At 41.9% G+C, this 27,837-nt stretch overlaps 1 protein-coding gene across 1 annotated transcript; it reads right to left on the bottom strand.

The window, feature by feature from the left end:
- Window positions 1–45: 45 nt before the first annotated feature.
- Window positions 46–26,183, bottom strand: LOC121551588 (aspartate--tRNA ligase, cytoplasmic). The gene is made up of 18 exons (XM_041864294.2): window positions 26,003–26,183; window positions 15,828–15,930; window positions 15,594–15,623; window positions 15,352–15,409; window positions 14,613–14,705; window positions 12,271–12,373; window positions 9,480–9,582; window positions 9,115–9,195; window positions 7,167–7,226; window positions 5,197–5,308; window positions 3,339–3,473; window positions 2,479–2,626; window positions 2,098–2,244; window positions 1,884–1,926; window positions 1,175–1,255; window positions 977–1,088; window positions 699–770; window positions 46–525 (listed from the first exon to the last, which is right to left on the bottom strand). The coding sequence occupies exons 1-18, from the start codon at window positions 26,035–26,037 to the stop codon at window positions 434–436; spliced, it is 1,608 nt and encodes a 535-aa protein (XP_041720228.1). The 5' UTR covers window positions 26,038–26,183; the 3' UTR covers window positions 46–433.
- Window positions 26,184–27,837: the final 1,654 nt, after the last annotated feature.

Here is a 27,837-nt window from a genome sequence, read left to right as displayed (position 1 = left end):
TTTTGAAGTCCTCCAATAACTTTAAAAACATCAAACAATTACAACTTAAATGTCACCAGACCACGATTATTTATTAGTCATACCTCTGTAGCGTGACAAAGACTGGTATCAAAGTTGATCAACCCCATAGAAAAGTGTTAAGACATACAACACATGTTTAGTAATACATAGCTGAGCCTAAGCAAACACATTCCTTAATCATTTTCCACTTCTTTATTGTGTATTAAGACTATTTCTCCCTTATATTATCAATCTATTTCTTCCTGTGTCATTTTCTATAACTGAATACTGTTGACCGTAGTACCCTGGCTTGATTCTCTATTATTTTGTTAATCACAGTGGCACTTCAGTGTCGTGGCACTAATTTCTCAACTCTGTCTGGTGTATTGGAGATGAATATAGTTTCCCATCTGTCTCCAGTGGCGATGGCCGTTCAGGGGGTCAAGCGTTTGGGGTCACGGGGGAACATGGAGACCTGGCGGACATTGTGAAGACCCAGGTAGAGCATGCAGACTCTTTCCAGCCCTGAGGGAGAGAACTCACAGTCAGCATCACAGTACACTTACAATTAGTATATTTAGAGTACCTTTACAATATTTTCATAATGAGTATATTTACAATGAGTTTATTTACAATATATTTACATCGTATTTCATATTGAGAGGGTATGGGTTTAGAATAAGAATTTCATGTCTTACCAATGCCACCACCTCCGTGTGGGGGAGCCCCGTAACGGAAAGAGTCGATGTAGGACTTGATCTTCTCCAGATCTGCAGGAACACAAATCAGTTCAAGTCATGGTAATATTTGATACCAGCATCAACACTTTACATATCAGCACCAGCCACCAGTGTATTTGTAACATAGTAATAATATGCTTATTCTTTAGCAATCGCTTGAGAGGAAGGAAGGAAGTTTGATTTATTGAGTGACCAATATGGCAGCCTTGAATAACAAGGCAGAGTTGTCTAGTTACCAATGTTGTGGTGCATGGCCCTCTCAGTGAGCAGCTGGGCATCGTGGATCCTCTGAGCGCCAGAGAGGATCTCCTCTCCTCTCATGAACATGTCGTAGGAGTTGGAGTATTTCTGAGGAGGAACAAGTTCAATGAATGCCACAATAGTGTCATGAGCAACTTGGTGAATGTGTTGTTTGTGTGTAGTGACGTGCATACTTTGTCATTGGGGTCAGGCATGGTGTAGAATGGCCTCACTGCCAGGGGGTACTTGTCCAGCACATAGAAGTCAGTGTCATACTAACAGAAAGGAGATAGAGATGAGTTAGTCCGCTTTACAGCCATAAATGATCTGCATGTATACCTACAGGTAACTGCCAAAATAAAGGAAACTTTAGTGTCTTAATAGGGCGTTGGGAAACCACGAGCCAGAACAGCTTCAATGCACCTTAGCATATATTCTACAAATGTCTGGAACTCTATTGAAGGGATGTGATGCCATTCTTCCACAAGAAATTCCATAATTTGGTGTTTTGTTGATGGTGGTGGAAAATGCTGTCTCAGGCGCCGCTCCAGAATCTCCCATAAGTGTTCATTCGGGTTGAGATCTGGTGACTGAGACGGCCATGGCATATGGTTTACATAGTTTTCATGCTCATCAAACAATTCAGTGACCACTCGTGCCCTATGGATGTGGGCATTGCTATCCTATGGGGGCATAGCCATGGCAGCCAAAATAATGGCCTGCCCAGCATTTTTATACATGATTAACTCAGGAACCACACCTGTGTGGGAGCACCTGCTTTCAATATACTTTGTATCCCTCGTTTACTCAAGTGTTTCCATTATTGGGCAGTTACCTGTAGATACAGAGAGTAACATAACTACATTTGTTGTCACCCAAGAAGTCAATGGAATGATAACATACCTTTTCTTTCACCAGACGACCGAGCAACTTCTCATTGGGAGTGCTGTGAGAAACGTTAAACCATTTATTTTAGATCAATTAAATGATAAACAACCCCCCCCCCAAGAAAATTTTTTGTGGAAATTAAAGACTTAAAAACAAACCTTTACTTTAAGGTCTTATCAATAACAGGTGTAAACGTAACACTGCTGCAAACTCTTGACCTGCCACTGACCTGAGGTCCTCCTCATCTCCCATCTCCACCCCGGCCTCCCGGAGCATGGCCACGCCCTCCCTGTACTCCAGCCTCAGAGTGGGCTCCAGGAACTTGAAGGGCTCACTGGGGTACTGCTTCCCCACCGTCTGGATCTCTGTCTGGAACCTGGCCAACACACACACACATATATAAACAAACAAGCGCGCGCACATACACATCACTGAGTCATTCAACTAACACCTGCTACCTCAGCACAGATGCAGTGCCCTTTCAGTGGTGTACTTTATATGGGGCGTCATCCATGTGTTCAGTTATAGACCTGTAATAGGCCCTCTAAAGTTTAAACCATACTCATTCACTTTGCTTGAAAATATGGGTTAGAAGTGCATCACATCTTACTTGTCTCTAAGCCCTTTGAAGATCTGGACCATGGTGTCGGTGATTGACTCGATCACTTCATGGTAGTGGTAGTTGAACGCCAACTCAATATCCAGACCTACAAACTCTGTCAGATGACGATGGGTGTTGGAGTCTTCTGCTCTGAACACTGGAATGGAGAACATCTTCAGTTAGCATCAGCAACATTGTATTTCACTAAGAGGATTATATCCATCACCTCAGAGGTGACATCGGAGGCTGCGTCCCAAATAGCACCCTATTTCCTTTATAGCGCACTACTTCGACCAGGGCACATTGAGCAGATGTGAGACTGCAGTGGGGGAGAAGTCATTACTCCTCTGGTTATGTGTGGATCAGGCCAGGTGATGGCCCTGTTGAGCTACCTCACAGAGACTGGGGACATTATGCAACCAGTGAGATAAATGTTTCCTATTGATCAACATGTGCGCAATCACAACACATTCTACATATGTATGAAATAATCTGTGTAATGCGGTTATCCGCCCAGGTTTAATATTGTGAAGGTCCCTTTTCCTGAATACTGTTTGTTTGTTGACTACATAACTCGTGACTGATGTATTCAACACAATAGTTTGAATTAATTCCCATTATTGGATAGAGTGTTCATTGGGGAGTGAAAAGGGGTTAGGTGAAGGGCTTTGAGATGTCTTTTCAAGATATATTTTTTGACATTTTACACTTTATTAAAATGGCTGGAAACAAGGGGGACCGCCAAGCAGGAACACAGATGTAAGGGAGGACGTGGAGATTGAACCCTGGTCTCCGGTGGGGAGTAGAGTATGTGCCTGGCGGCAAGCATTACAGCTAGACCACAGGTTCTGCACTAGATATTGCCTTACCTGGTCCCACGCAGAACACCTTGTCAAAGTCAGCACAGATACACATCTGCTTGTAGAGCTGGGGAGACTGGGCCAGGTAGGCACTGGTTTTGAAGTAGGACACAGTGAAGACGTTCGCGCCACCCTCACTGGCAGCTAGAGAGGAGAAAGATACCTTTTAGTCAAACTATCCCAGGAGAGAAGCAATATATAATAATATTTTTTAACTAACCTATGTGATAACTCCATTTCCTAACAATGTAAGTAAGCATTTCACTGTTGTTTATGAATTTGATTAGATTTTGATTCCCATTATTGACCATTAGAGAGATTCTCCAGTAATGTTGTATACTTTTAGCTAGTAGTTCTAAACGTAGTGCTCACGAGCCAAAAGTGGTCCCCGGAAATTGCGTATTAGTTGACAGCAGATATGTGCACCACTTCATTGCTCTCTCTCGCTCTGAAAAGTTGGTTATTTTTTAGTTTTTTTGAACTTGTCCGGTCTGTGTGGAGCACTGAGCTATAATAAGAACAATGTGGGAAGACACGGAGAAAACACACGATCCAGAGGGATAGAAAGCAGTTGCTTCGCGAGGTATCTCTTCCTGAAAATACCTGATCTAAGTGATTGATAGTTGGTATGCCTTATTTACTTTTTAAGAACTTCTAAAATTGTGATTTTGTCAGACAGCATAGGCAGCAGCTCTATAGAGATGAGATGATGACTTGGATGATGACTTGGAATGAAATAATAAAGTCATCAAATAAAATAAAGTAATGTGAATAAATTGTGGTTAATAAGTGATAAGCAGTAATGGGCAGTCACTACCATTAATTGTTTATTTTACTTTTATTAATTGTTTTATTCTGTGACAGCATTCAACCAACATAATGCATAGTGCATTTCATGTCTAAAAAAATTATTGAAACCGAAATCCGTGATTATTTTTGTATAATCTAACTGTAACTGAACCGACCTCAAAAAGCACTAATAGCTCAGCACTAACATTGACACATTAGTAGGTGCCAAAGTTCTGGAGCATGTCTAACTTACGTATGAGCCATATTTGACATTCACATCATAGTAGATCCTGTGATAGGTGTTGTCCTTTACAGAAGGGTGGTCACAGAGTACATTTTGTACAGTGTACTACGTGTGATGGGTGTTGGCAGAAGAAAATGCGTTTTTTTTAGAGTGGTACACACTGTTGATACACAGCTGCTTGCACCTAAAAGGCGGCAATTTTAAATGTGTCAATGCTAGGCTGAGCTTATTTCATTGGCTCCTACAGTAGAGGAAGTGAAAGCAACACGTGTTACACCACAACTCAGTACACTACACGAGGTAGTACATGTTGTGCTGTGGTGGCAAGTACAGCAGTAAACAACACGTCTTTTAAAGCTTATTTCTATGTCTACAAAATATGACACATGCTCACTCATTATGTGCTTATACTTGTGAAGTGCAGTTTAGAGTCAGCTCATCAATAAGAGCATGAATGACCAGACAGAGTCGAGCCTGCACTGCTTCATAAGATAACTGGTAGACAGAATCCTACTGTGAGTTATCTCAGGGTTATGTGAACTCGAAGCCCTATCAGCAGTATAGAGGAATAAATGGCCTTTTGAGCTTGAATTTCTACACTGCTCACACTCTACTCCCCATCCTCAACTCCCCAAACCCATCTGAACATGAAAGAGCATGTATCCTTGAGGCAGTTTGCACTTTGCAGCCAAAATAGTGGAAAAGTACCTCGTCTTCCTACTACCTGTACTTAATACAAGTCAAGTAGTAATCTAAAGGCCAATATTATTCACCTTGAAAATGTTAATTGACAAATCACCTCCAGTCTGTGACACAGGGGCACATTGGTGGTACCTGATATGATTTTGGGGGTCTGGATCTCCACAAAGCCCTTGTTGGTCAGGGTGTCTCTAAAGAGCTGGCAAACTCCAGACTGCAGGCGGAAGATGGCCTGGCTGGTTGTTGTCTACCAGAGGAGAAACAAGCAGAAACAACAAGAGTCAACAGATGTATTACACAATGCCAAAGAAGAGTCAATAACACTGCTTGCTTCACATCTTGCCTTATACAGTCTCGACACCTTTCATTTCATTAAAGGGAGTAGAGATATTAAGGCTAGGCCTATTTCCAAATGGAACACTCAAGTGTACTTTTTGCTGTTGATGCAAGTTAAAGAGGAGGGTGCAATTCACACTAATGTAAGCCTTTAAAAAATAAACATGAGATATAAAGCTCTGTCGTCTTTTCAAAATAATATTGGCAAATAAGTTCATCTGAAATTCTCTATTCACATATAAAATCAGCTTTGAGCAATCTGGTTGTATACAGAGTTCAACTTAGTTGCATAGACAATAACCTAGTCATCAAAACAACTTGTGATGAGGCATGTCAATGAGCTGGGTATTACACAGAACATCTGAGAAAGAGCAGAGGAACAGTTAAAAAACCCCAACCCTATGACCGTTGGGCTACAAACAGCATTGTCAATAGGTGTGTTCTTTCTTAGTTCTCAGTTGATCAGATGACTAATTTCTTAATATGACTGGTGTTATTAGTAAGGATTTTTTCAACCAGTTCTATCTGGTTTCATGTATCTACATAAAGCCAGGGTTAGGCACTTTGATGAATACAAAAAGCTCTGAGCCTTTTGATTGAACATTAAAGGCTCACATTTCTATCTTCTAGACTTTCCCAAAGTCCTGAATGGGAGTGACTATCCCATTGTCAGACAATGAATCTGCAGACAATGACTCTGGTCCAGTCAGACTTTAGTTCAGGGCCCTGTTAGAAATGGTCAACTGATATATTAGTCCATGAAACTGACCCCCCCCCTGCCTCATGGATTATATGTATAGTTGACAGAGGTTGGAAAGTAACTACTGCTCTGATGAATAAGAACACTTCTGAAGAACACTAGATAAAACACTAGACAAATAGCCAACTAGCCAACCAACTGCTATGATAGCCTGAGTAGGATCTGACATATCAAAATTATTTACATAACTCTAAAGGAGTTCCTGTGCAAAACACTTCTCTATACTGTGAGGAGATTGGTGGACTGTTATGTTCTCATAGATCACTTCTCTTTCGACGCCCTCACACCAGGGTGGAGGGTATAAAAGAGAGTGAGAGCAAAATAGCTCAGTATGTCACTCTCGTTGACATTCAAGCTCTCAAAACAAAAGTGTCTAACGGCCATGGCTTGTGTTTTTGGTCACATGCCACCACCACCACTCAGATTGTGCCTAACTGATATTGTCTTTCATTAGAGTGCATCAATATATTTTCAGCAAAATGTCTAGCTATTAGGTCTATTTCTCAAAGGGAGTTTTAAAAAATTAAGTGAAATAATCTTTTCATTTTCACAACAACTTGGAAAACCGAGCCTGGTGTGTTCATTACTTTTGACACTTTATTGTTGACTGGGGTTAGGGGTCTGTGTGAAAACCTGTTTATGGGTTTACTGTTCATCTAAGTGTGAGCTCAAAGAGACATTGTGTAGAAACAGGTGTTGTGACAAAGCCAGGCTGAGGCGAGCGCTAGAGCTGTTTTCCTGCTGCTGCCACATCAGTGTGGGCACCTCAGAACAGAGCACAACAATGAGACCTCTAGCAACCCTTTCCTTTCCCCTCTGAATCCCTGCACAGTTCTATACTGCACTCTACAAGCAGGCTAACTCTGTCACAAATGGCATCTCATCATTACAATATTTTTTATACAAATGTAGTGTCTTCAAACCCAATAAACGAATTATATTTATTTTTTGTGTAATTCATTTCTCATCTAAGGTAACACTGGCTTAAGTGTAATAGTGTACAACTTACCCTCAGATCAATGACTCGGTTGTCCAGTCTTGTGTCCTGGTTGACCGTCGCTCTTCCATCCTGAGTAGAGACACACAACAATAGTTTCACCACATTACAAAACATTTAAGTATTTAACACATCTGAAGAACATCGGAACAAGCGATTACATTTGTGTGAAAACTGTACCTACAGTACGATATTCAAATGTATAAAATTTTCTATATTTGATCCCCTGCTGATTTTGTACGTTTGCCCACTGACAAAGACATGATCAGTCTATAATTTTAATGGTACAGTGAGGGAAAAAAGTATTTGATCCCCTGCTGATTTTGTACGTTTGCCCACTGACAAAGAAATGATCAGTCTATAATTTTAATGGTAGGTTTATTTGAAAAGTGAGAGACAGATTAACAACAAAAAAATCCAGAAAAACGCATGTAAAAAATGTTATAAATTGATTTGCATTTTAATGCAAACTCCAGACTGCACACAGAGCCAGTACTATTCTTCCTTCAGACAAGCATGTGTCAAAACTTTGTTGATTTGCACATCTCTCGTTCACATTAGCTTGTAAATGTCCAAACTTACCAAAAATATATGTGTAACTTTATGAGCTGGATTGCCTGTCTTTGCATTTAGTTTATTTTCGTTTGCACTCGTTAGAATATTAAGCTAGCAGCCTCCATGGAATTTCGTTATTACTTGTGCTAATTTTGTTAGCATTCTGGTAATAGACGCCCAATGGGCTTTTGTTGCGTTTTTGGCGCCCCCTTATGTACTAAGCCGGTAATACCCTAAATCCCGGGATGCGAGAAGGACGGTATGACGATATGAAAATCTGGATACCGCCCAATCCTACTAAACACCTTCTTCGCCCGTTTCAAGGAAAACAGCACAAAGCCGCCGACGTTGGCCCCCGCCTCTCTCGAGGACTGTGTGCTCCCGATCTCCGTAGCCGACGTGAATAAGACATTTAACCCTTGCAAGGCTGCCGGCCCAGACGGCATCCCAAGCCATGGTCTCAGAGCATGCGCAGACCGGGTTGGCTGGAGTGTTTACGGACATATTCAATCTCTCAATATCCCAGTCTGGTGTCCCCACTTGCTTCAAGATGTCCACCATCGTCCCTGTACCCAAGAAACAGAAGGTAACTGAACTAAATGACTTTTGCCCTGTAGCACTCACTTCTGTAATCAAGAAGTGCTTTGAGAGGCTAGTTAGGGACCATATCACCTCCATCTTACCCGACACCCTAGACCCACTACAATTTGCATACCACCCCAACAGATACACGGACGACACAATCACCATTGAACTGCATTGAATACGACCAATTCCAATCATATAAAAGAGTAAAAGAGCTCATTAGCTCCTAAATACTAGAACACGATGCCCATGGTTGTCAGGCTTCCTGGAACTCACGTGGGGTTAAAACCACCTATGAACAAGCTTCACACATCCTGCTCATATTGAGTCAGAGACACGAAGACAGACAGGGAGACACAGAGACAGCCCAGCCCTCCCCAACGGCAGGTGCTGTAACGGACAGACAGAGAGACAGACAGGCAGGCAGGCAGGCAGGCAGGCCCAGCCCAGAGTCTCCTCCCCAACGGCAGGCGCTGTAACTTACTGACGGACAGACGACACCTGGGCCGCAACTTCAGCTGTGTTTGGCTTATTGCATAAACACTGACACCCTTCAGCTGTCTCTGAACTGAACCATACTAGAGAGAGATGACCCTTTAGACAGACACCGACCGAGAACATGGCAGTATAGAACCAACACTCCTCCAAAACAACAGCGACAGGCCTTGAGTGTGGGAACCAAGTCATGTATTTTTCATCCAGTGCCTGTGTTGAACTGCATTAGAATAGAGGATAATCTCTGAACGCAATGATTTTGACCTTTGATCAGCTACAAAGAGCTGCCTGCGGGAGGCCCAGGAGCCCTGGCCCTCATCCTCACCTCATCCCCCTCTCCTTCCGGCCTCACACAATCTTCCAGCTGCAGGGGCAGGCGAGGCTCGGCCTGGCTGATCACAAAAATCTGAGACAGGAAAAAAAGGTGATATTGTTTTTTTTAGAAGGGAGATGTTGGTTTTAATACATTTACAGTTAGAGTACCTCTAAATTCACAGTACTTTCCAAGTTGAACTGCTGAGTGGAAAGGAAAGTACCACAATTCCAAAATCAGAAAGCAAAGAAAGTCTCATACAGTTCTCTTTTAACCAGTAGTTTCTCTGATTCATAATGAGAGTGAATGGCTGTCCCTTCATCCCAGTCAGTCTGTTGGTCTGTGGTGTGGTCAGACAGAGAATCAGACAGCCCTACCTTCTCAATGTGCAGCTCCACATCCTGCTGAGAGCAGCTCTCGATCTTCTGCTCCACCTTCCTCACCATTGCCTCCACGTCCACGATGCTCTCCTTGTTGATGCTGCAGACAGGGGGGACGGGGGCGGGGATAGGCACAGCGCTTAGCAGTCTACACAGATCAATTGAAGTCAAACGAGTGGGAGGCTAGCTGAGAACTGAAAGTTTACATTCAAAACCCTGATTGAAGTTCACACAGTCACAGAAGTGTGAGCTGAGATTTGTTGAGCAGTTGGTAACCTTGGATATAAACAAACAAAATCTAAAAACACCCGACACCCTAGACCCTACTATTCCTGAGGTAAAATGTCACAGGATCATGTTGTTTGGATGGTTTCAATATGACAATTTCCTATTTTCTTTTGATTTAATCAGCCGATTGTGACAACGTGTAGAAAACAAACATGTGACACAGATATGAACTACAGTAAAACACCAGTGGCCACACATCAATAAGACCGAGGTTAAACAACCATCTGAAAGACATGTTGAGAGAACACCAGAGCAGGCCACCGCTGTCCTTTCCCACTGTCCTTGATCCAACAGAGCCTTGTAGAAATATGATGAACTGTCAATACCAATTGTCCCATAGCATGGGGCCAGATGGAACAAGCCCAGTGTAATCCTTCACCTCTTCTCATTAAAACGCAGTAATGAGAGACAGGACAGTGGTGAATGGTGAACCCAGTCAGTCCTCTGCAGCTGCCTCAGTCACAGATATCCACTACAGGATCAGCTAGACAAATAAAGCCCACATTAATAACCTCCTCACTCAAACACCCGGCCAGCATGCCTGGGGACAATAAACACTGCCCATCAATTAATATGAGTAAGTCATACAAGTAAGGGTTTTGATTGACCGGACTAGCGTCCTGTCCCTAGGCTGTACTTGTACATCAAGCTGCCTCACACTACAGAAAAAGGAGATCCTATGGACCGCTCTGGCTCAGACAAGGCTACTTACTATAATCTTAGCTAACAACTGACTGTGTATTATAAAGATATGTGAAACCTTTCAATGCATTGTTTAACACGTTCTAGTAAGAGAAAGTAAAACGAGACACTTAGAGGAAATTGTTGACGGGGACGTAGAGGATACCTTACCCCTAATTTAACTCTGTATGGGGAAGTTGAAATACTATATGTGACAGGTGTTGCACGCTCTTCCCTATATGTCACCACTGGCCTGGATCAACCTTGATGATTATGAAAGGACTCCTGTAATGCAAAGCTTACTAAGCTTCCATAGAATTCAAAGAACATAGAACATTAAGAGGCTTGATTTTATCAACTTGTTAGGGCCTATAGTTTTTCAGGTCAAATTATGTTGGGCAGAGTGCAATATGCATTGTGTGGATTGTTAAGATTGGGGCCAGGATGTTTAGACCTCTGCGGATTTAGTGCAGAAGCTGCGGGCCTCAACCCTGACTATACATTTGTCTTGAGTGTGCTTTGATAGAAGCTGGTTTATGACTGATGCTTAGTCATGGATTAATGGGTAGTGTCCCAAATGGCACCCTATTCCCTATATAGTGCACTACTTTTGACCAGAGCAGTCAAAAGTAGTACATTATGTAGGGAATAGGGTGCTATTTGGGAAGGAGCCATCCATGGGGTAAGTGGTTGCGTGCAATAAGTGCAATACAATCAACTGCCACATCAAACCACATGACATTACACAAGCAAAGGAAAAAGGAACCAAATCATTTTGGAGCAATCGGGCCACATGATTTCTACGAAACACACGATCCGATAGACAAGATCAAGCCAGAGCATTATTGTCCTTAAAGTAGTAAAAACCAGGGTCATATTCACTAGGATCCAAGCGGAAGCAAATGGGCCAAAACAGGTGCCTACCTGAATTTGTCCAATAAGAAACGCTTCTTTTTGCTCTCGGTTGCAAAGCGTTTTGCTACGGCGTGCACTAATGAATACGAGCCAGCTCTGAAGCAACCTTCAGATTGTATCATCACACGCAAGAGGTTGAGAGGAAACAGAGCGGTCAAACCACTCTGACACAACTTACAAGGTCGGTCAGAGGTTCCCGTCAATGAGGTTGACCAGTGTGACTTTGGCCTTGGCCTAAATAACTTGTGTGGCCTTTATTTGGGGTCAGTTTCCTTCCGTACTAGTCTACGTCTGACATAGTCCAAGTTCAGCAGGAAACCAACAAGTGGCTGAGACCTGGTAAGAGTTTTTCTGGGGTCTGGCAAACGTGACATTAAGTGGAAATAGGCATGGAAGGTGCGTCACAATCGCTAAATGTAAACAACTGGAGACACCGTCATTTTTGGAGACATGTTATTGGCAAAGCAGCCCTATTGTAGCTAGAATAAGCGTGTAGGAGCGATTGTTAACTGTTAATAATTTTAGCTGGCTAAATGTGGGTCTAAACAATTCACTTATTTACCGTTAATTAGCCACCACAAATCACTTTGCTAGCCATTGCAGAGTTGACTCTGACCCCAGAATGACTAATGATGCTCAGGCTCTTAAGTACCTCTTCAACTTTGATGTACTGTATATATTGTATCTACTCTGTTATCTGGGCAGGAACGGCTCCATTAAACACTTCTATACTGTATCCCATCTGAAAGTGGACGCATTTGTCAGGAGCTGAAAAATTTACGATTCTTTCAGAATGTGTGAAAATAAATCGGGAGCCCATTAGGATCCAGCTTTTCCCACCATTGTTTGTCGGGGGCCACCAGGGGCCTCCCGGGGCCTCCAGGAAATGCAGTCTTGTACTCACTTGGCGGCAAACTTCACCATCTGCTTGCTGGCACGCTCCCCCACGGCAACTAGGGCCTGCACGTTAAACTGCTGCTGACGCAGGACCAAGAAGCACTGCTTCCCTAAAATGACCACAACAACACAATATACATCAGCAGGCTACCTCTAATTGGGTCTAGCAACTCCTAATGCACTTGTCAAAACAGGAGCCATGGTTCTATACAATGCCATGTCACTCTCTCAGGCCAACATGGCAGAGGTCCTACCTGCTTTAGATACCACCTCTCGCCCATAAAAAAACATTTTCAACGCATTTCCAGGTAACTGTCAGAGAGCAGTGAACGGACGACCATTTGAAGAATGGTGTATGGAGGGAGATTGAGAGCCAATTCCCAACCACACACCTTGAGACTGTGTAAATCAAGTTTGTCAATTATCATACCAACATCAGAGACCACCCAAGTGCTTTGATGTGGGGGGGGGGGGATCACAAAAAAAAACAGTCACTTCATCCCTGTGTAAATCAGGATGTTATTCTGCTTTCAATGACATCCTTCACTGTAGAGCTGAATGAATGAACGAAGGGGGAGAAAAATGGCTCTTGACATGGACGTTTTCCTGTAAGGAAGCCACCGCAAGATCATAATATGATGGTTTATTGATTAGCATATTGTTAGCACAGATGTGTACGTGCTCGATGTTTCGAATCATTCTGGATGGGATCCGACTAAGGCAAGGCTCAATGAGCTCATTGTATTAAAGCCTCAAATGGAAAATAACTCAATTTAATCCAAGTTAAATAACTGAGCTTTGGTTTGAGTTTTCAAACTTTTCAAAAAAGGAACTGGCATGTGCCTGTGTAATACCCACAGAGGAATTTATACTGAACAAAAATATAAACGTAACATGTAAAGTGTTGATCCCAAGTTTCATGAGCTGAAATAAAAGATCCCAGAAATGTACAATTGCATTTTATCGATGGCAATTTGAATGCACAAAGATACTGTGACGAGATCCTGAGGCCCATTGTCGTGCCATTTATCTGCCGCCATCACCTCATGTTTCAGCATAATAATGCATGGCCCCATGTCAACAGCCTGATCAACTCTATGCGAAGGAGATGTGTTGCGCAGCATGAGGTTAATGGTGGTCACACCAGATACTGACTGGTTTTCTGATCCACACCCCTACCTTTTTTTAAAAGGTATCTGTGACCAATAGATGCATATCTGTATTCCCAGTCATGTGAAAACCATAGATTAGGGCCTAATGAATTTATTTCAATTGACTGATTTCCTTATATGAACTCTAACTCTTTGAAATTGTTGCATGTTGTGTTTATGTTTTTGTTCAGTGTATAATAGAAAAAACGTTGCACTCTGCAACCCCCATCCCCTATGTCCCTCATCACCCGGGCTGCAAATAAGGTGAAAAACTCAATTCTGGTGCCATGCAGTTATTTTACAAGATTTAGTACATTTCTAGTAGCTGTTGACCTTATTTGCCAACCTGAGGATAGTTGACTGAAAAATGTTGCTCTTCTCTGGATAGTGACCAGGGCATAAAATGAACATCCGCCAAATACGGGTAGATTTTGATATTTGAATGTCTATTTCACCAGCCACGTTGCCGGGTGGTCAACTTGCAGGGCTCTACAGTGTGAGCATTACATTCAAGAATAAAAATGGTCAAAAGGCAAGTATGAGCACGTGCAAGTTAGGGTTAGAAAAAAGCTGCAGTAGCTGTTTTCAAAGTATTTCTGCTGTTTTGTTTCATAGCTGCTAATCGCACAAAGAAATAGGAATCCTATATCCCACCTCGCAAAGTAACACTGCCTGGCAGGGAAGCTGTGCGCACTGAGTGAAGTGCTGATAGATTCATTTTTAATTTACTTGAAAGTCTACAAAGAGAAACTTTGTCCTCGTGATCTTGGCTATTTACATTTAATTCATTTAGCAGACGCTCTTATCCAGAGTGACTTACAGGAGCAATTAGGGTTAAGGTGCCTTGCTCAAGGGCACATCGACAGATTTTTCACCTAGTCAGCTCGGGTTACTATCGGTTACTTTCCCATCGCATTGAAAATGTACATTGTTTGTTGACAAGCTTGGTTGTTTTTCAACATTAGTTTGCTGATAAAAGATCTGAGTGGCTGGTAGATTTTTCCATCTACCTGCCACAGTGGCTGGTGGACCAAAAAGTACATTTTAGGCCCTGACAGTGACTATTTGGCCCAAGGACAGTTGGTAATATTTTTGGTAAACCCCAAGGTTCAGTTACGGAGCCATTTATATTAGAAGCCTGGCTGTGGCCTGAGGACTAAAGTGTGTTATGGAGCTGGACAAAGATGGAGAATCTCACCTTTAGCTCTGCTAGTGTGAATCCTGGCACGCACCCAGATCAGCTGGTCAGCCTTCTCAGGTGTCAGCTCCTGGACACGCACCAACACCCTGTCTGGCTCACAGGGAGGAAAAGCGCGCCTTTCAATACAACTTAAAATACCATATACCCCCCTCCCCACACACACACATAGACACTCATATTACAAGGAGAACAGAAACACTGCGTAGATGACGGCCCATTCTCTGTGCCTTAAGACAAATGGACTCTGCTTTGCCCTGTGTCACTCTGAGGCATGCTTAACGTTATTATGATCAGCTAGTTGAGACAGAGAGCGCCTCATTCGTCCCGGCGGCTGTGAGCCTCCCATTTGGCTGAACCTGATTCCACCCACATGAAAGGCAGGCTGGCTGGCTGTCTCTATCGTTCCTCATCCCTGTGGACAGGCATACAAGTGAGAAGCCAACTTTGTTCTCTGCCATTGGAGCTGAAAGAGCAGGCAGACAGGTGGACGACCCAGTCTCTTTCACGTTTATCTGGGAGCAATGGCACGCTATTAGTCACCACAATCATCTTTGATATCTAGGCTATCTCTACTACTTACTGCCGCCATGTCCCTGAGTGACTCAGATATAATCACGTTGTCTGTATTACTTAACAAGTAGTAGTAAACATGGTTGTTGAAATGGAGATATCCTCTGTAAATAATATGTTTGTGTGGAAGAACAAAGAAGAGGAGGTAGTTGCCGACTGTACTGACCCAGTTTCTGCTGGGACTGGACCATCGGAGGGACACCGTACCGATCCTTGGCAAAGTCCTGCACAAATAAGAAATAATCTGCTAAGCATTTAAATACAATAGCTTTATAGGAAACATCATTAGAGGTGCATAAAATGTAATATTCATTTAACATTCCACCATATAGAAAAGGTGTAAATAATCATAAATAAATAAATAATAAATCTGAAAACATGGAAGAATTGATCCTCCAGGATATTTACATCTTCATCTGTGCTTTGTGAGTCAGCAGCCTGAAAACAAGAGGCAAAACAGTTAGTTACTGCAACGGGACATCCTGATAAATCCTGATAAAGGGCCTTGTATTGGAAACAGCTAGTGGACTGATATTATGATAAATATAACTGATAAACAATGGAACCCCCCTCCCTCGCCCGATTGTGCCCTCGGCACGTCAACAGCTGTGAGGGGCAGAGAGGCAGATAAAACCCACTGACCAGCTTGGCCTGCTTCTCAGCCTTCTTCGCCGCTTTCTCCGCTTCCTTCTGCTGTTTCTTCAGGCCTTTCTTCGACTGGGCCTGGTCCGCCTCCTCCGCGGCTCTGCAACAGGAAGTCCAGAACAACGCAAAACATATAAGTCAACTTCCTAGGTCTATTTCTCCAGCTTCCTGTAGGACGTTTTTGACCGGTTAATTCCAGCCATCACCACCTCTGGCTTGCAGTCCCATTGACAGGCTTTTAAGTTTGTCTACCTTTAATCCTATTGTTTTCACATGCTTTCAAACACAGCAGTTAGCATGTGAACTCTAGGATCGAGTGGAGAAAAGGTGTTTACACTGTCACACAGTGAGATTAGATGGATAAACACAAAGCAGGTATGAGCTGGGGAGTAGAACAATGCTTTTACTATTCCGTTCTAATCCCCTCACAGTAGAAAAGCCCTCAAAATGAATAGTAAATACTGATAATCTTGTTATGATAGCATTCATCTTGATAACTAGTGGTGCCTTTATTTGCAAACAATGTGTTATGCTGACAATTCTATAACTCAAGGGGAGCTGAATAGAATAGAATCCAGTCTACTGTGAAGACAAAATAAGGATGTGGACATTAATAGCTAACGACATAGCCTGGACAGAGACATGGCTCATCAACCTAACAATAAACACAGCTATTAGGGAACAAATAGCTCGCTTCAAATTCTAGGTCAATAGGATTAATAAGGACTACAAGGGTGTCTAGCCTAAATTATGACTACAGTCAGCTCCAATGAGTGGTAGGCCTATTGGCTGCATTTACACATGCAGCTGATTTTTTGCCCAATGATTGGCAAAAGAGCTGATCTGATTGGTCAAAGACCAATTAGTGGAAGAATATCAGAATTGCTCTGCCTGTGTAAACGCAGCCTCGGTCTGCAGACTCCAGACTGAGATCAAAGATTGCATGAAAGAAAAATAACTTAAACTTTGCACTTCCTCAATAATATTACTAACCAGTTAGGTGTCGCAGGACAGGAGGTATTTTTCTGAACCACAACCTGTGATAGTCATTGTCCTAAGACAGTAAATGGTCTACAGGAAATAATACTGATCAAGGGAGAACAGTGATATAAATAGAAATATAAACAACAATCACAACAGCAACATATGACGTTGTGCACGACTTCAAAAGAAGGACCTGAAGCACCTGCCAGTGTTTTTACACCATTTTCCGTTGCACTTGTTTCCTTTTGCAAAGGAAATCATAATAGCTTTGTCACTTTAAAATGTATGCCATGAAAAACCATTGATTGCAATGTTTAACAAACCATACACCTATATGCAGAAGTCTACTGTTAACAATTGCCACTGAACATTTTACTAAAACGCATTTACTTGAGGAACGGTGCAGATGCAAAGTTTGGTAACAGAATGACAGTCACATCTCTCCTTTTTTTATGCGACCACGTTTTCTAAAAACTTTAATATATTCTCCAAATTCAGATTCAAAGATGTCTGCAGAAATAATGGGGTGTCAGCTAAGAAATGACACCTTGAGATAGAAAAAATATATTGGTTATTGAACTACAGTAAGTGAAGTGGATCAACACCAGGTAACAGAATGACGGTAAGAGAATGACGTCATGGGTCCTTGATCTGTACTATACAGAAATGCATAATTATTCATGTCATTCTCTTCATGAATAGGTACATAAAAGGCAGAAAAATGTAATATGCATGTTTGGATTTTATTCTACATACTGGCTATTATTCTAATAAGCTCCGCCCCCAAACAAGACCAAATTTGGTTGGTCCAGACCGGACAAAATCTGTACCAATCATAAACGTCTATGTTTCACAAGTTTGGACATCACAGTACAGCACAGTAGAGTACAGTACAGCACAGTAGAGTAGAGTTCAGTACAGTAGAGCAAAGTACAGTACATTACAAAAGAGTACAGTAGAGTTTAGTATAGTAAAGAAAAGTAGAGTAGTGTATAGTTCAGTACAGCACAGTAGAGTACAGTACATTCCAGTAAAGTAAAGTATAGTTCAGTACAGTACAGTCCAGTAGAGTATATTAGGGCTTGGAATTGCCAGGGACCTCACGATATTATCGCAATACTTAGGTGCTGATATGATATGTATTGCGATTCAATACTGCGATTTGATGTTCCAAACATATTGCTCACTATACTCACGGTGTATACAAAACACTAAGAACACCTGCTCTTTCCATTACATAAACTGACCAGGTGAATCCAGGTGAAAGCTATGATCCCTTATTGATGTCACTTGTTAAATTCACTTCAAATCAGTGTAGATGAAGTGGAGGATACAGGTAACAGAAGGATGTTTAAGCCTTGAGACATGGATTGTGTATGTGTGCCATTCAGAGGGTGAATGGGCAAGACAAAAGTTTTAAGTGCTTTTGAACGGGGTATGGTAGTAGGTGCCAGGCGCACCGGTTTGTGTCAAGAACTGCAACGCTGCTGGGTTTTTCAAGTTCAACAGTTTCCTGAGTGTATCAAGAATGGTCCACAACCCAAAGGACATCCAGCCAACTTGACACAACTGTGGGCAGCATTGGAGTCAACATGGGCCAGCATCCCTGTGGAACGCTTTTGACACCTTGTAAATTCCATCCCCCGACAAATTGAGGCTGTTCTGAGGGCAAAAGGGGGGTTGCAACTCAATATTAGGAAGGTGTTCCTAATGTTTGGTATGCCCAGTGTATGTCTGCTGCAGAGAGACAAGAGAGAGCATGAGAAAACAAGTTTTAATCAGTCAAGGAAAAAAAGTGCTGGAAACATGTTGGCTCACAAGTGTAAAATATGATGGAGAACAAGCTATAGGATGAAAAACACCAGAGTTTTGACGCAGGTACAGCCGACTAGCACTAGCTAACGCTATGTACAGTAGCAAAAAATAATAATAATACGTAATTGTATCGATTTTTCCCCCCATCACCAGAGTATATTACATTATACTGTACTGAACTCTACTGTAATTAACTATACTCTACTTTTCTTTACTGTGCTCTACTGTACTAATCTGTGCTCTACTGCAACTGTGGTTTGTAACTACTAGGATTTCCCATTGTGGCCAATTCAATTGTAGTCATTCTGTTACAGATTTTTCATTCACTACCGATTTGGTAACAGAGTGATGGGTTTTAATCATTTGATATTTCCACACTATAATGCCCTTTTTGTGTAAGGGCTGTTTGAAAAAAATGCCTGGAATTTCAGCCTGTTCAGGTGGGATGGAAATTTTGGCCCACATTATGATGTCACAATGTGATCTGCATATAATAGACCAACAACTGTTCCTATGGGTAAGGGGGTGGGTTCTAGACCATCCTATCAACCAATCAGGGCTGTGTATGTAAATATCTTTACATTTGTTTCCTAACGCCCACACGATCAGACTGAGCATTTCAAGAGAAAAAGGAGGCTCAGGGTATTAAAAAATAACAAATATATTTTGGAGTTATTTTCATTAAATAAACACACATTGATTTATTAGATATATAAAAATAGACTGCATGGGGGCTTTAATAATTCACCAACAAAAATTGTATCAGTAAAAACACTAACTAATTGGCAGGTCTACCTGTACTTGTTACTTCTGTGAACTTTCCTAATCCTCCCTCCTCATGGGGGAGAGAAAGTGTCTTCTCATTCTGTTGGTAACAGGATGACAAGACACTAGGCAATATTTCCTAAACTTACAAATGGAAATAACGTTTGCAAAAATATACATAAATGTTGATATTAGTTGGCAGGGGCCTTTACTTCAACATTACTGTGTTTTGATGTATTTTCTAATACCTTAAGACTTATTCTAGTAGATGTTTTTTAAGACCCCTTTTCCATCTGTGTGACCAGAAATGAAAGCTTTTGCTTTATTCATCATTTTCAGGATGGAAAATGGTGGAAAAACTTATCTATGCCTTCATTTCCAAAAACTATAGACTCTTAGCTTTCATTTAATACCAAAATGGATATGCTCCTATAAACTTCACATTGGTGCTCATGGGTCCTTTTACATGGAAATGACCATTTACCAAACTCAAAATTCCTGATATTGATTAATCCTTATATCCTGTAATACTATCATAGCAACCCATGGGAACCATATGAGTATGTCAATAGACAATATAGCCAGGATGAGTGAGGGCAATTAAGCACATTCACACCTACAGTGGGGGAAAAAAGTATTTAGTCAGCCACCAATTGTTCTCCCACTTAAAAAGATGAGAGAGGCCTGTAATTTTCATCATAGGTACACGTCAACTATGACAGACAAATTGAGAAAAAATATTCGAGAAAATCACATTGTAGGATTTTTAATGAATTTATTTGCAAATTATGGTGGAAAATAAGTATTTGGTCACCTACAAACAAGCAAGATTTCTGGCTCTCACAGACCTGTAACTTCTTCTTTAAGAGGCTCCTCTGTCCTCCACTCGTTACCTGTATTAATGGCACCTGTTTGAACTTGTTATCAGTATAAAAGACACATGTCCACAACCTCAAACAGTCACACTCCAAACTCCACTATGGCCAAGACCAAAGAGCTGTCAAAGGACACCAGAAACAAAATTGTAGACCTGCACCAGGCTGGGAAGACTGAATCTGCAATAGGTAAGCAGCTTGGTTTGAAGAAATCAACTGTGGGAGCAATTATTAGGAAATGGAAGACATACAAGACCACTGATAATCTCCCTCGATCTGGGGCTCCACGCAAGATCTCACCCCGTGGGGTCAAAATGATCACAAGAACGGTGAGCAAAAATCCCAGAACCACACGGGGGGAACCTAGGGAATGACCTGCAGAGAGCTGGGACCAAAGTAACAAAGCCTACCATCAGTAACACACTACGCCGCCAGGGACTCAAATCCTGCAGTGCCAGACGTGTCCCCCTGCTTAAGCCAGTACATGTCCAGGCCCGTCTGAAGTTTGCTAGAGTGCATTTGGATGATCCAGAAGAGGATTGGGAGAATGTCATATGGTCAGATGAAACCAAAATAGAACTTTTTTGGTAAAAACTCAACTCGTCGTGTTTGGAGGACAAAGAATGCTGAGTTGCATCCAAAGAACACCATACCTACTGTGAAGCATGGGGGTGGAAACATCATGCTTTGGGGCTGTTTTTCTGCAAAGGGACCAGGACGACTGATCCGTGTAAAGGAAAGAATGAAGGGGGCCATGTATCGTGAGATTTTGAGTGAAAACCTCCATCAGCAAGGGCATTGAAGATGAAACGTGGCTGGGTCTTTCAGCATGACAATGATCCCAAACACACCGCCCGGGCAACGAAGGAGTGGCTTCGTAAGAAGCATTTCAAGGTCCTGGAGTGGCCTAGCCAGTCTCCAGATCTCAACCCCATAGAAAATCTTTGGAGGGAGTTGAAAGTCTGTGTTGCCCAGCGACAGCCCCAAAACATCACTGCTCTAGAGGAGATCTGCGTGGAGGAATGGGCCAAAATACCAGCAACAGTGTGTGAAAACCTTGTGAAGACTTACAGAAAACGTTTGACCTGTGTCATTGCCAACAAAGGGTATATAACAAAGTATTGAGAAACTTTTGTTATTGACCAAATACTTATTTTCCACCATAATTTGCAAATAAATTCATAAAAAATCCTACAATGTGATTTTCTGGAGAATTTTTTTTCTCATTTTGTCTGTCATAGTTGACGTGTACCTATGATGAAAATTACAGGCCTCTCTCATCTTTTTAAGTGGGAGAACTTGCACAATTGGTGGCTGACTAAATACTTTTTTCCCCCACTGTATCTACATATCCAGTGGCATTAACACACAATGAGGAGAGGAGGAAATTGGTGGTAGGACCCCTGGTCAGGCTATAGTTAATGGCATCTAACTTTACATTTTTTACATTTTTAGTCATTTAGCAGACGCTCTTATCCAGAGCGACATACAGTTAGTGAGTGCATACATTTTCATAATGGCCCCCCGTGGGAAACGAACCCACAACCCTGGCGTTGCAAGCGCCATGTTCTACCAACTGAGCTACACGGGGCCCCGTGTAGACATATTCCTCCAAATGGAAGACTCAGGGAGTCAGTGTAACTACTTTAACATGTGCCATCATGCATAGACTAATTGATTACTATTCATTAATAGAAAACAAAGAATTGAATAAGTTAAAGTAAAACATGTCATGAACTGATTGATTAGGCACCATACTCATTCCTAATTTTCATAATGAATAGGCCTAGGCTACTTTATGACTTTCAGTCATTATTACAGTGTTTCCACTTTTTGGGGACTACTGCTGCCCCCAGGACACCTTCCCTCTGTTGTCAATTCACTTCTGGATTAGCCTACACCTGCTGTGGGCATGGTCATTACATTGACACTGCCAATTGTAGTTGTTTAATTTACAGTAGATGCAAATATATATATTAGGGGTGGGCGATATGAGCTAAAATTCATATCACGATATTTTCCACTGTCCAGACGATATCGATATGATATCACGATATATGACGTAAAAAAATATGAATCACATTTTAATATCCCTTCTTGGTTAAATTATATTAGTTAAGGAAAAATATGTATTTGAACCTTATATAACCAGAAAGAGTGAGGCATTGGACCGTATGGACCTGAAAAGTTTTTATTTGTATTGTGCAAACATGCATTCCGTAAACATGAGGTAGGGTAGGCCTATATATATATATATATATATATAAATTAGATATTAAGTAAAATTAAATAAAAAATAACAGGAGATAAAGAAAATAAGGTAATTACAAATTCAAATACGTGTGTTTGTTTTGGCTACGGTCCGTAGATATGTAAAAAACTAACCGTTTGAAACTAAACCTTTCAAGCCTCAACCATCAATTATCAACAATATCAACAAATCTTCACTAGAACTTTCTTCACAAGTTCCGTGCCAGGAATACCAGCATGTTGACTGTTTCTGGCTTTAGTGCTGCCCTGTGACATGTCACCACATTGCCCCCCAGTGCTGAATGCCCTCTCAGAGGGGCACTTGTGGCAGGGATGCATAAGTATTTCTTTGCCAGACAACTCACACGTGGAAAATTAGATCCGTGAAATCGCCACCACTCCAAAGGATCAGACTCGCTGTCTGCTGCCGTTGCCAGAATGTAGCTATTCAGCTCTTGCTCAATGATCTGCCTCTCTGAACATGAGGCAGGTGCACTGCTGGTCTGCTTAAAGAAGCTCCCAAGGCTCTTCTTGGGCTTCTTGCCTGATTGATGAGCAGTGGAAGCTTCTTTCTCCCTGTCAGTGTGATCCTCTGCAAGAGACGATTTGGGCAGCTCTCACCTTAAAAATGAAAATAATTAAACTTTATTTGTATAGCACCTTTCATACATAAAATGCAGCCCAAAGTGCTTTACATTTGAAGCAATAAAACAAGAACAAATGAATAAATACCTTAATGTCCTCCAGTTTCTCAGCGGACATGTACCTGGTCTTGAACCTTGGATCTAGAAAGGTAGCCATGGAGAGCAGCTCATCTGTTGCAGGGTCAGTGTACTTGTTATTCAAGTAATCAAGAACCTTGATCTTGATCTCTTTGGTCAGTTCTGTATCGTCCTTGCTCAGATTTAGAACCTCTGCATTTAACAGATTGATGACAGGCTTCAAATAGGACACGCTCACATACGCTTCTCCTGACAGGGCATCTGTAAAGTCCTGGAGTGGCTTCAGTGCTGCTGTGACTGATTCCAAGACCTGGATGTCTTGCCAGGTAGGTACAAGGTGCCGTGTCTTTTTGTCCCCTGCCAGGACCTGTGTAATGGCCTTTTCCTGCTCCAGGACTCTTTCCATCATTTTCAGACGAGATCCCCCACCTTGTCGGAGATTCTGTGATGAGCTTGTGCAGGGGCAGGCTTAGTTCATTCTGTGCTGTCATCAGGGCCTTCTGCTTTTTCCAGCTGTATGAGAACGTGCTAACCACCTTTTTGCAAACCCCTGTGGCCCGGGAAATCGCACACCCCTGTGGCCCGGGAGCGTTTTGGACACTCCTCTCTGGAAATTGGGAATAAGAAATCAAAATAATAGGGTGAAAAATAATCGAATCACAATACAATAATAATTAATAATAATGCATTTTTATATAGAAATCACAATACAATATAACTTTTAATCTTTGTTTGAGGATTTACGGCATTTACATTCAACTGTTACACATTTTACAAATCTGATGTGCTTAGATTTAGCCTACGGTACATGGCTGATGTGAGCTGTATTTTTTTCTTAATAATAAGCATCATACAGGGTAGGCCTAGGCTACAGTCCTGAAACTTACCAATAGCATTGTGCAGCCTGTGTCCGAAACATCCAAGGTTTGCCCACTTGTTCAGCTGCAATGCCTTGATCATGTTCGATCCGCTGTCGGTCGTCATACAAACTTGACGCGACTCTTTTAATCCCCAGGACGACAGTATGTCCCTCAGCCCACCTGCAATTATTTCCCGGTGTGGTCGTCCGGGAAATAAGACGTCTGTAGGCACTTACTTTTCAGTTTCCAGTCACCGTCTATGTAATGGATTGTGAGGCTTATATAAGGTTCTGTGGTACGACTTGACCATAGATCGGCAGTAGTGGAGAAGAATGGAATGTTATTTATCTCACTGTAAACTCTGTCCCAGCATTCTGTGTAAAAGCTGTGGCAGGCATTTTTGGCTAAAATATTTGCGGCTCGGGATCTCATATCTTGGGTCCAGAGTTTGAATCAACTTTCTGAACCCCTCTTTCTCCACAGTTTGAATCGGTACCATGTCCTTCGCTATGTGATTTGTAATCGCAGCTGTGATGTCTATCCATTTTTTGCTCGTCTTCTCATAGCAAGTACCGGCAGCAAATGATGATATAATTGATTGTTGAGTGCGAGTCTGGCTTGTCTTCGGAGCGAGCTCCTGGGCTTACTGTCTCACGCATTCTGGTGCATTGTTCATACTCACGGACATGTATGTTTTTAAGTGATTGAACAGGTTGGTCGTGTTTCCACCTTTTGCTAAGACAACACGACGACACAACTTGCATAGGGTAGTGTTTTTGGTCGGGTCGGAGATTTTAAAGCCAAACCAGTTCCAAACAACAGAGGTGCCCCCTTTCTTCTTAACCAATTTATCCTCCTGCTCTTGAGCAACATCAATTTCTGTGTTTTCGCTCATCCTGGATTGTAAAGTTTTCCCCCAATAGTTAACCTGCCTCCTAACTGCAGCTGCCTGCACACTTCTTTGTTGCTAGCACTACATGCGTGCAACAAGTGCATGCGACGTGCGCTCATAAAAAATAGGTCAACATATTAACATACATTCTTTTATTCGTAAGAACCAAGAAAGGTTGGATAAAAAAAAAAAAAAAAGATGTAGCTACTTAGTACTATCACTCAGTTGAAATTTGGAACAAAAAAATATTGATGCAAAATTCGAATTTATGAATTCTGAATAATCGCGGTATCCATGATATTGCTAAATCCATATCATGGCGCGGCACAATACCGGTTTTTACTATCAAACCGGTATATCGCCCACTCCTAATATATATATATATATATATATATATATATAGAGAGAGAGAGAGAGAGAGAGAGAGAGAATCATTGATGTTGCAAATATATGCTATATAATGTCCACAACTAGCTGTCAAACAGGGACACAGCCTCGTCAGGTTTATTTCTGTCCCAAAACAAATTGTAATGCTCCCTCTACCCCTGCCTAGACCCGTTATAAGGAAAACACCCCTCTTCATGACAAAGTTGTGCTCATTGTCCTGTGGGGAAACTGCCACTGGTCAAGCAACCAGTGGAATTTGTATGGATGGACAGGTTATGACAAGTCACCTTTTGTAGAGCCATTACAGCAAACAATAAATGTCACCAAGGGCCTTTGGTTTGGTGGGAAAGAAAGTAGGCCAGTGTGTAATTTGAAGAAATACGTTGATAACATGAAGCAATACAAATACAGCTGGCTACCTCTATCACAGATTGTGTTTCATATGATATAGCTAGTAACGCTTTAATGACATGATTTCATTTGTGTTAAGCATGGCGCATGATGGCACGGTCAGAAGACATTGGCATGCATGCATGGTTAGCTTGCTAATGCTAGCTAGCTCCTACTAACAAGTTAGTTAGCTGCTAACGTTAGCTAGCTGTCAAACCTTAGTTTATCTTACCCTTGGACTGCGTCTTTAGTCATGACACTTATCATTCTTTTGGGAAGTTAACGTGGCTAGATATCAAACGTTTCTTGACTATTATTCCCTGATAGAGTCAACCCATCAGCTGTTCACAGAGCATGCTTGGGTGGTAGTAGAAGGACCTGCGTCCCTGTTCTTCTTCTTCTTCAGTGGGGTTTATCGGCAGTTGGCATCCAACGTTATGGTGCATTACCGCCACCTACTGTACTGGAGTGTGGGCCAGCGACAGGGAGAAACTAAATCCTACCCGACAGGCCCGCTCTTACAAAAAGATGACAAAATATTTGAGACTATATCCAATGACGTTCTACTCAATATACTCTTTAAACGAATTTCCTGTATCCCCTTCTCCCTTATACTAGATCTCATCTTCTCTCTTTCCCTCTGATACTACCCACACTGTAGCAATACATGCTCCACGGTCTCTGTTTCCTGACAATAATCACACTTTCCTGTTGGATGCTTTCCTATCACATTTAATGTCTTATTCAACTGGCTGTGTCCCACCCTTAATCTTGTAAAAATAGCCTCCTCTCTTCTGTCCCTTCCTGCCGTCCTCCCCTCCCCGACTTTCCTCTGTACTTGAAAGAAATGCCTTCCCTTATTATCTCTATTCCACTGCTCCTGCCATCTCTGCACCATCACTGTATATATCAGTCTTTTTGCCTGTGCCTTGCTCATTGAAAGTTCAACATCAACATCCCCACTACTAAGTGCTTGTTTAGCCAGTTCATCTACTGCCTCATTCCCCTCCACCCCCACATGGGCTTGGACCCAAGTAAATCTTATCTGTATACCCATCTGTTTAATCCTGCCATGGGTTTGTAGCTCCTCATAAAGCAGGTCTTGTCTGCTACGTGAGCTAAAAGACTGGAGACTCATTAACACTGCACATGAATCAGAGCAAATAACTACTCTGTCTTGTTTGACTTCCTCCACCCACTGCAGGGCCAACAGTATGGCCATCAGCTCCGCCGTATATACAGCCAGATGATCTGTATTACGTTTCCTGACTTCCACCCCACATTCCTGCACTACAAATGCTGACCCAGTATGTCCTGTCCTTGGATCTTTTGAACCTGCTTCCCTGATGCACAGGAAAGGAGTTTCACTCAATCCGGGTAGAAACTAGAGCAAATAACAATAGTTCCGCCAGAGCTGTGGAAATATCAACTTGTCATTTTTTAAAGATAATGAAAGATTGATAATATGGATGTTTGCACTTTTTATTTACGCAGTAAGGCACGCGAGGCAGTGCTATATCATGAATACAGTCACAGGTAAATGGCATTGTATCAGGTCAGGCCAGTCAACCCATTTACCTGTGAGGGTCAATCAACCTATTTACTTGTGACTGTATTCATGATACAGCACTGCCTCGCGTGCCTTATTGCTTTTATAAAACTGTTACCCTACATATTTAAATAACAATGACTTACATATTTTCATTAACGTTGTACCATGGCATTGTTGAATATTTGTTTCTGATTGGCTTGAAGGGCATTCTAGAGCGTGCATTATTTCCCTATAACGCACGGTATATTTGCACGGTAGAATTCAATGGCTATAGTTCATTTAAAAATGCCAATTTGCCACGCCTAAGGGCTGTTCTTAAGCACGACACAACGCGGAGTGCCTGGATACAGCCCTTAGCGTGGTATATTGGCAATATACCACAAACACCCATTATGCTATTATAAACTGGTTACCAACATAATTATATAAGTAAAAATCTATGTTTTGTAATACTTGTGGTAAATGGTCTGATATACCACGGCTTTCAGACAATCAACATTCAGGGCTCGAACCAC

Source organism: Coregonus clupeaformis, chromosome 4 (assembly GCF_020615455.1).
Source record: "Coregonus clupeaformis isolate EN_2021a chromosome 4, ASM2061545v1, whole genome shotgun sequence".
In the NCBI taxonomy this organism is placed as follows: Eukaryota; Metazoa; Chordata; class Actinopteri; order Salmoniformes; family Salmonidae; genus Coregonus; species Coregonus clupeaformis.
The sequence above is the reverse complement of the archived record's forward strand: the minus strand, read 5'-3'. Positions and strand labels throughout refer to the sequence as shown.

Excerpts from the sequence above, each read along its gene's own strand:
- LOC121551588 (XM_041864294.2), bottom strand. The coding sequence starts at position 26,037 with ATGATAAGTGTCATGACTAAAGACGCAGTCCAAGG. Across the intron at positions 14,706-15,351 it reads CCAGTCCCAGCAGAAACTGG|ACAGGGTGTTGGTGCGTGTC; the intron begins GTCAGTACAGTC and ends CCTGTGAGCCAG. Across the intron at positions 1,089-1,174 it reads TGCCTGACCCCAATGACAAA|AAATACTCCAACTCCTACGA; the intron begins GTATGCACGTCA and ends GTTCCTCCTCAG.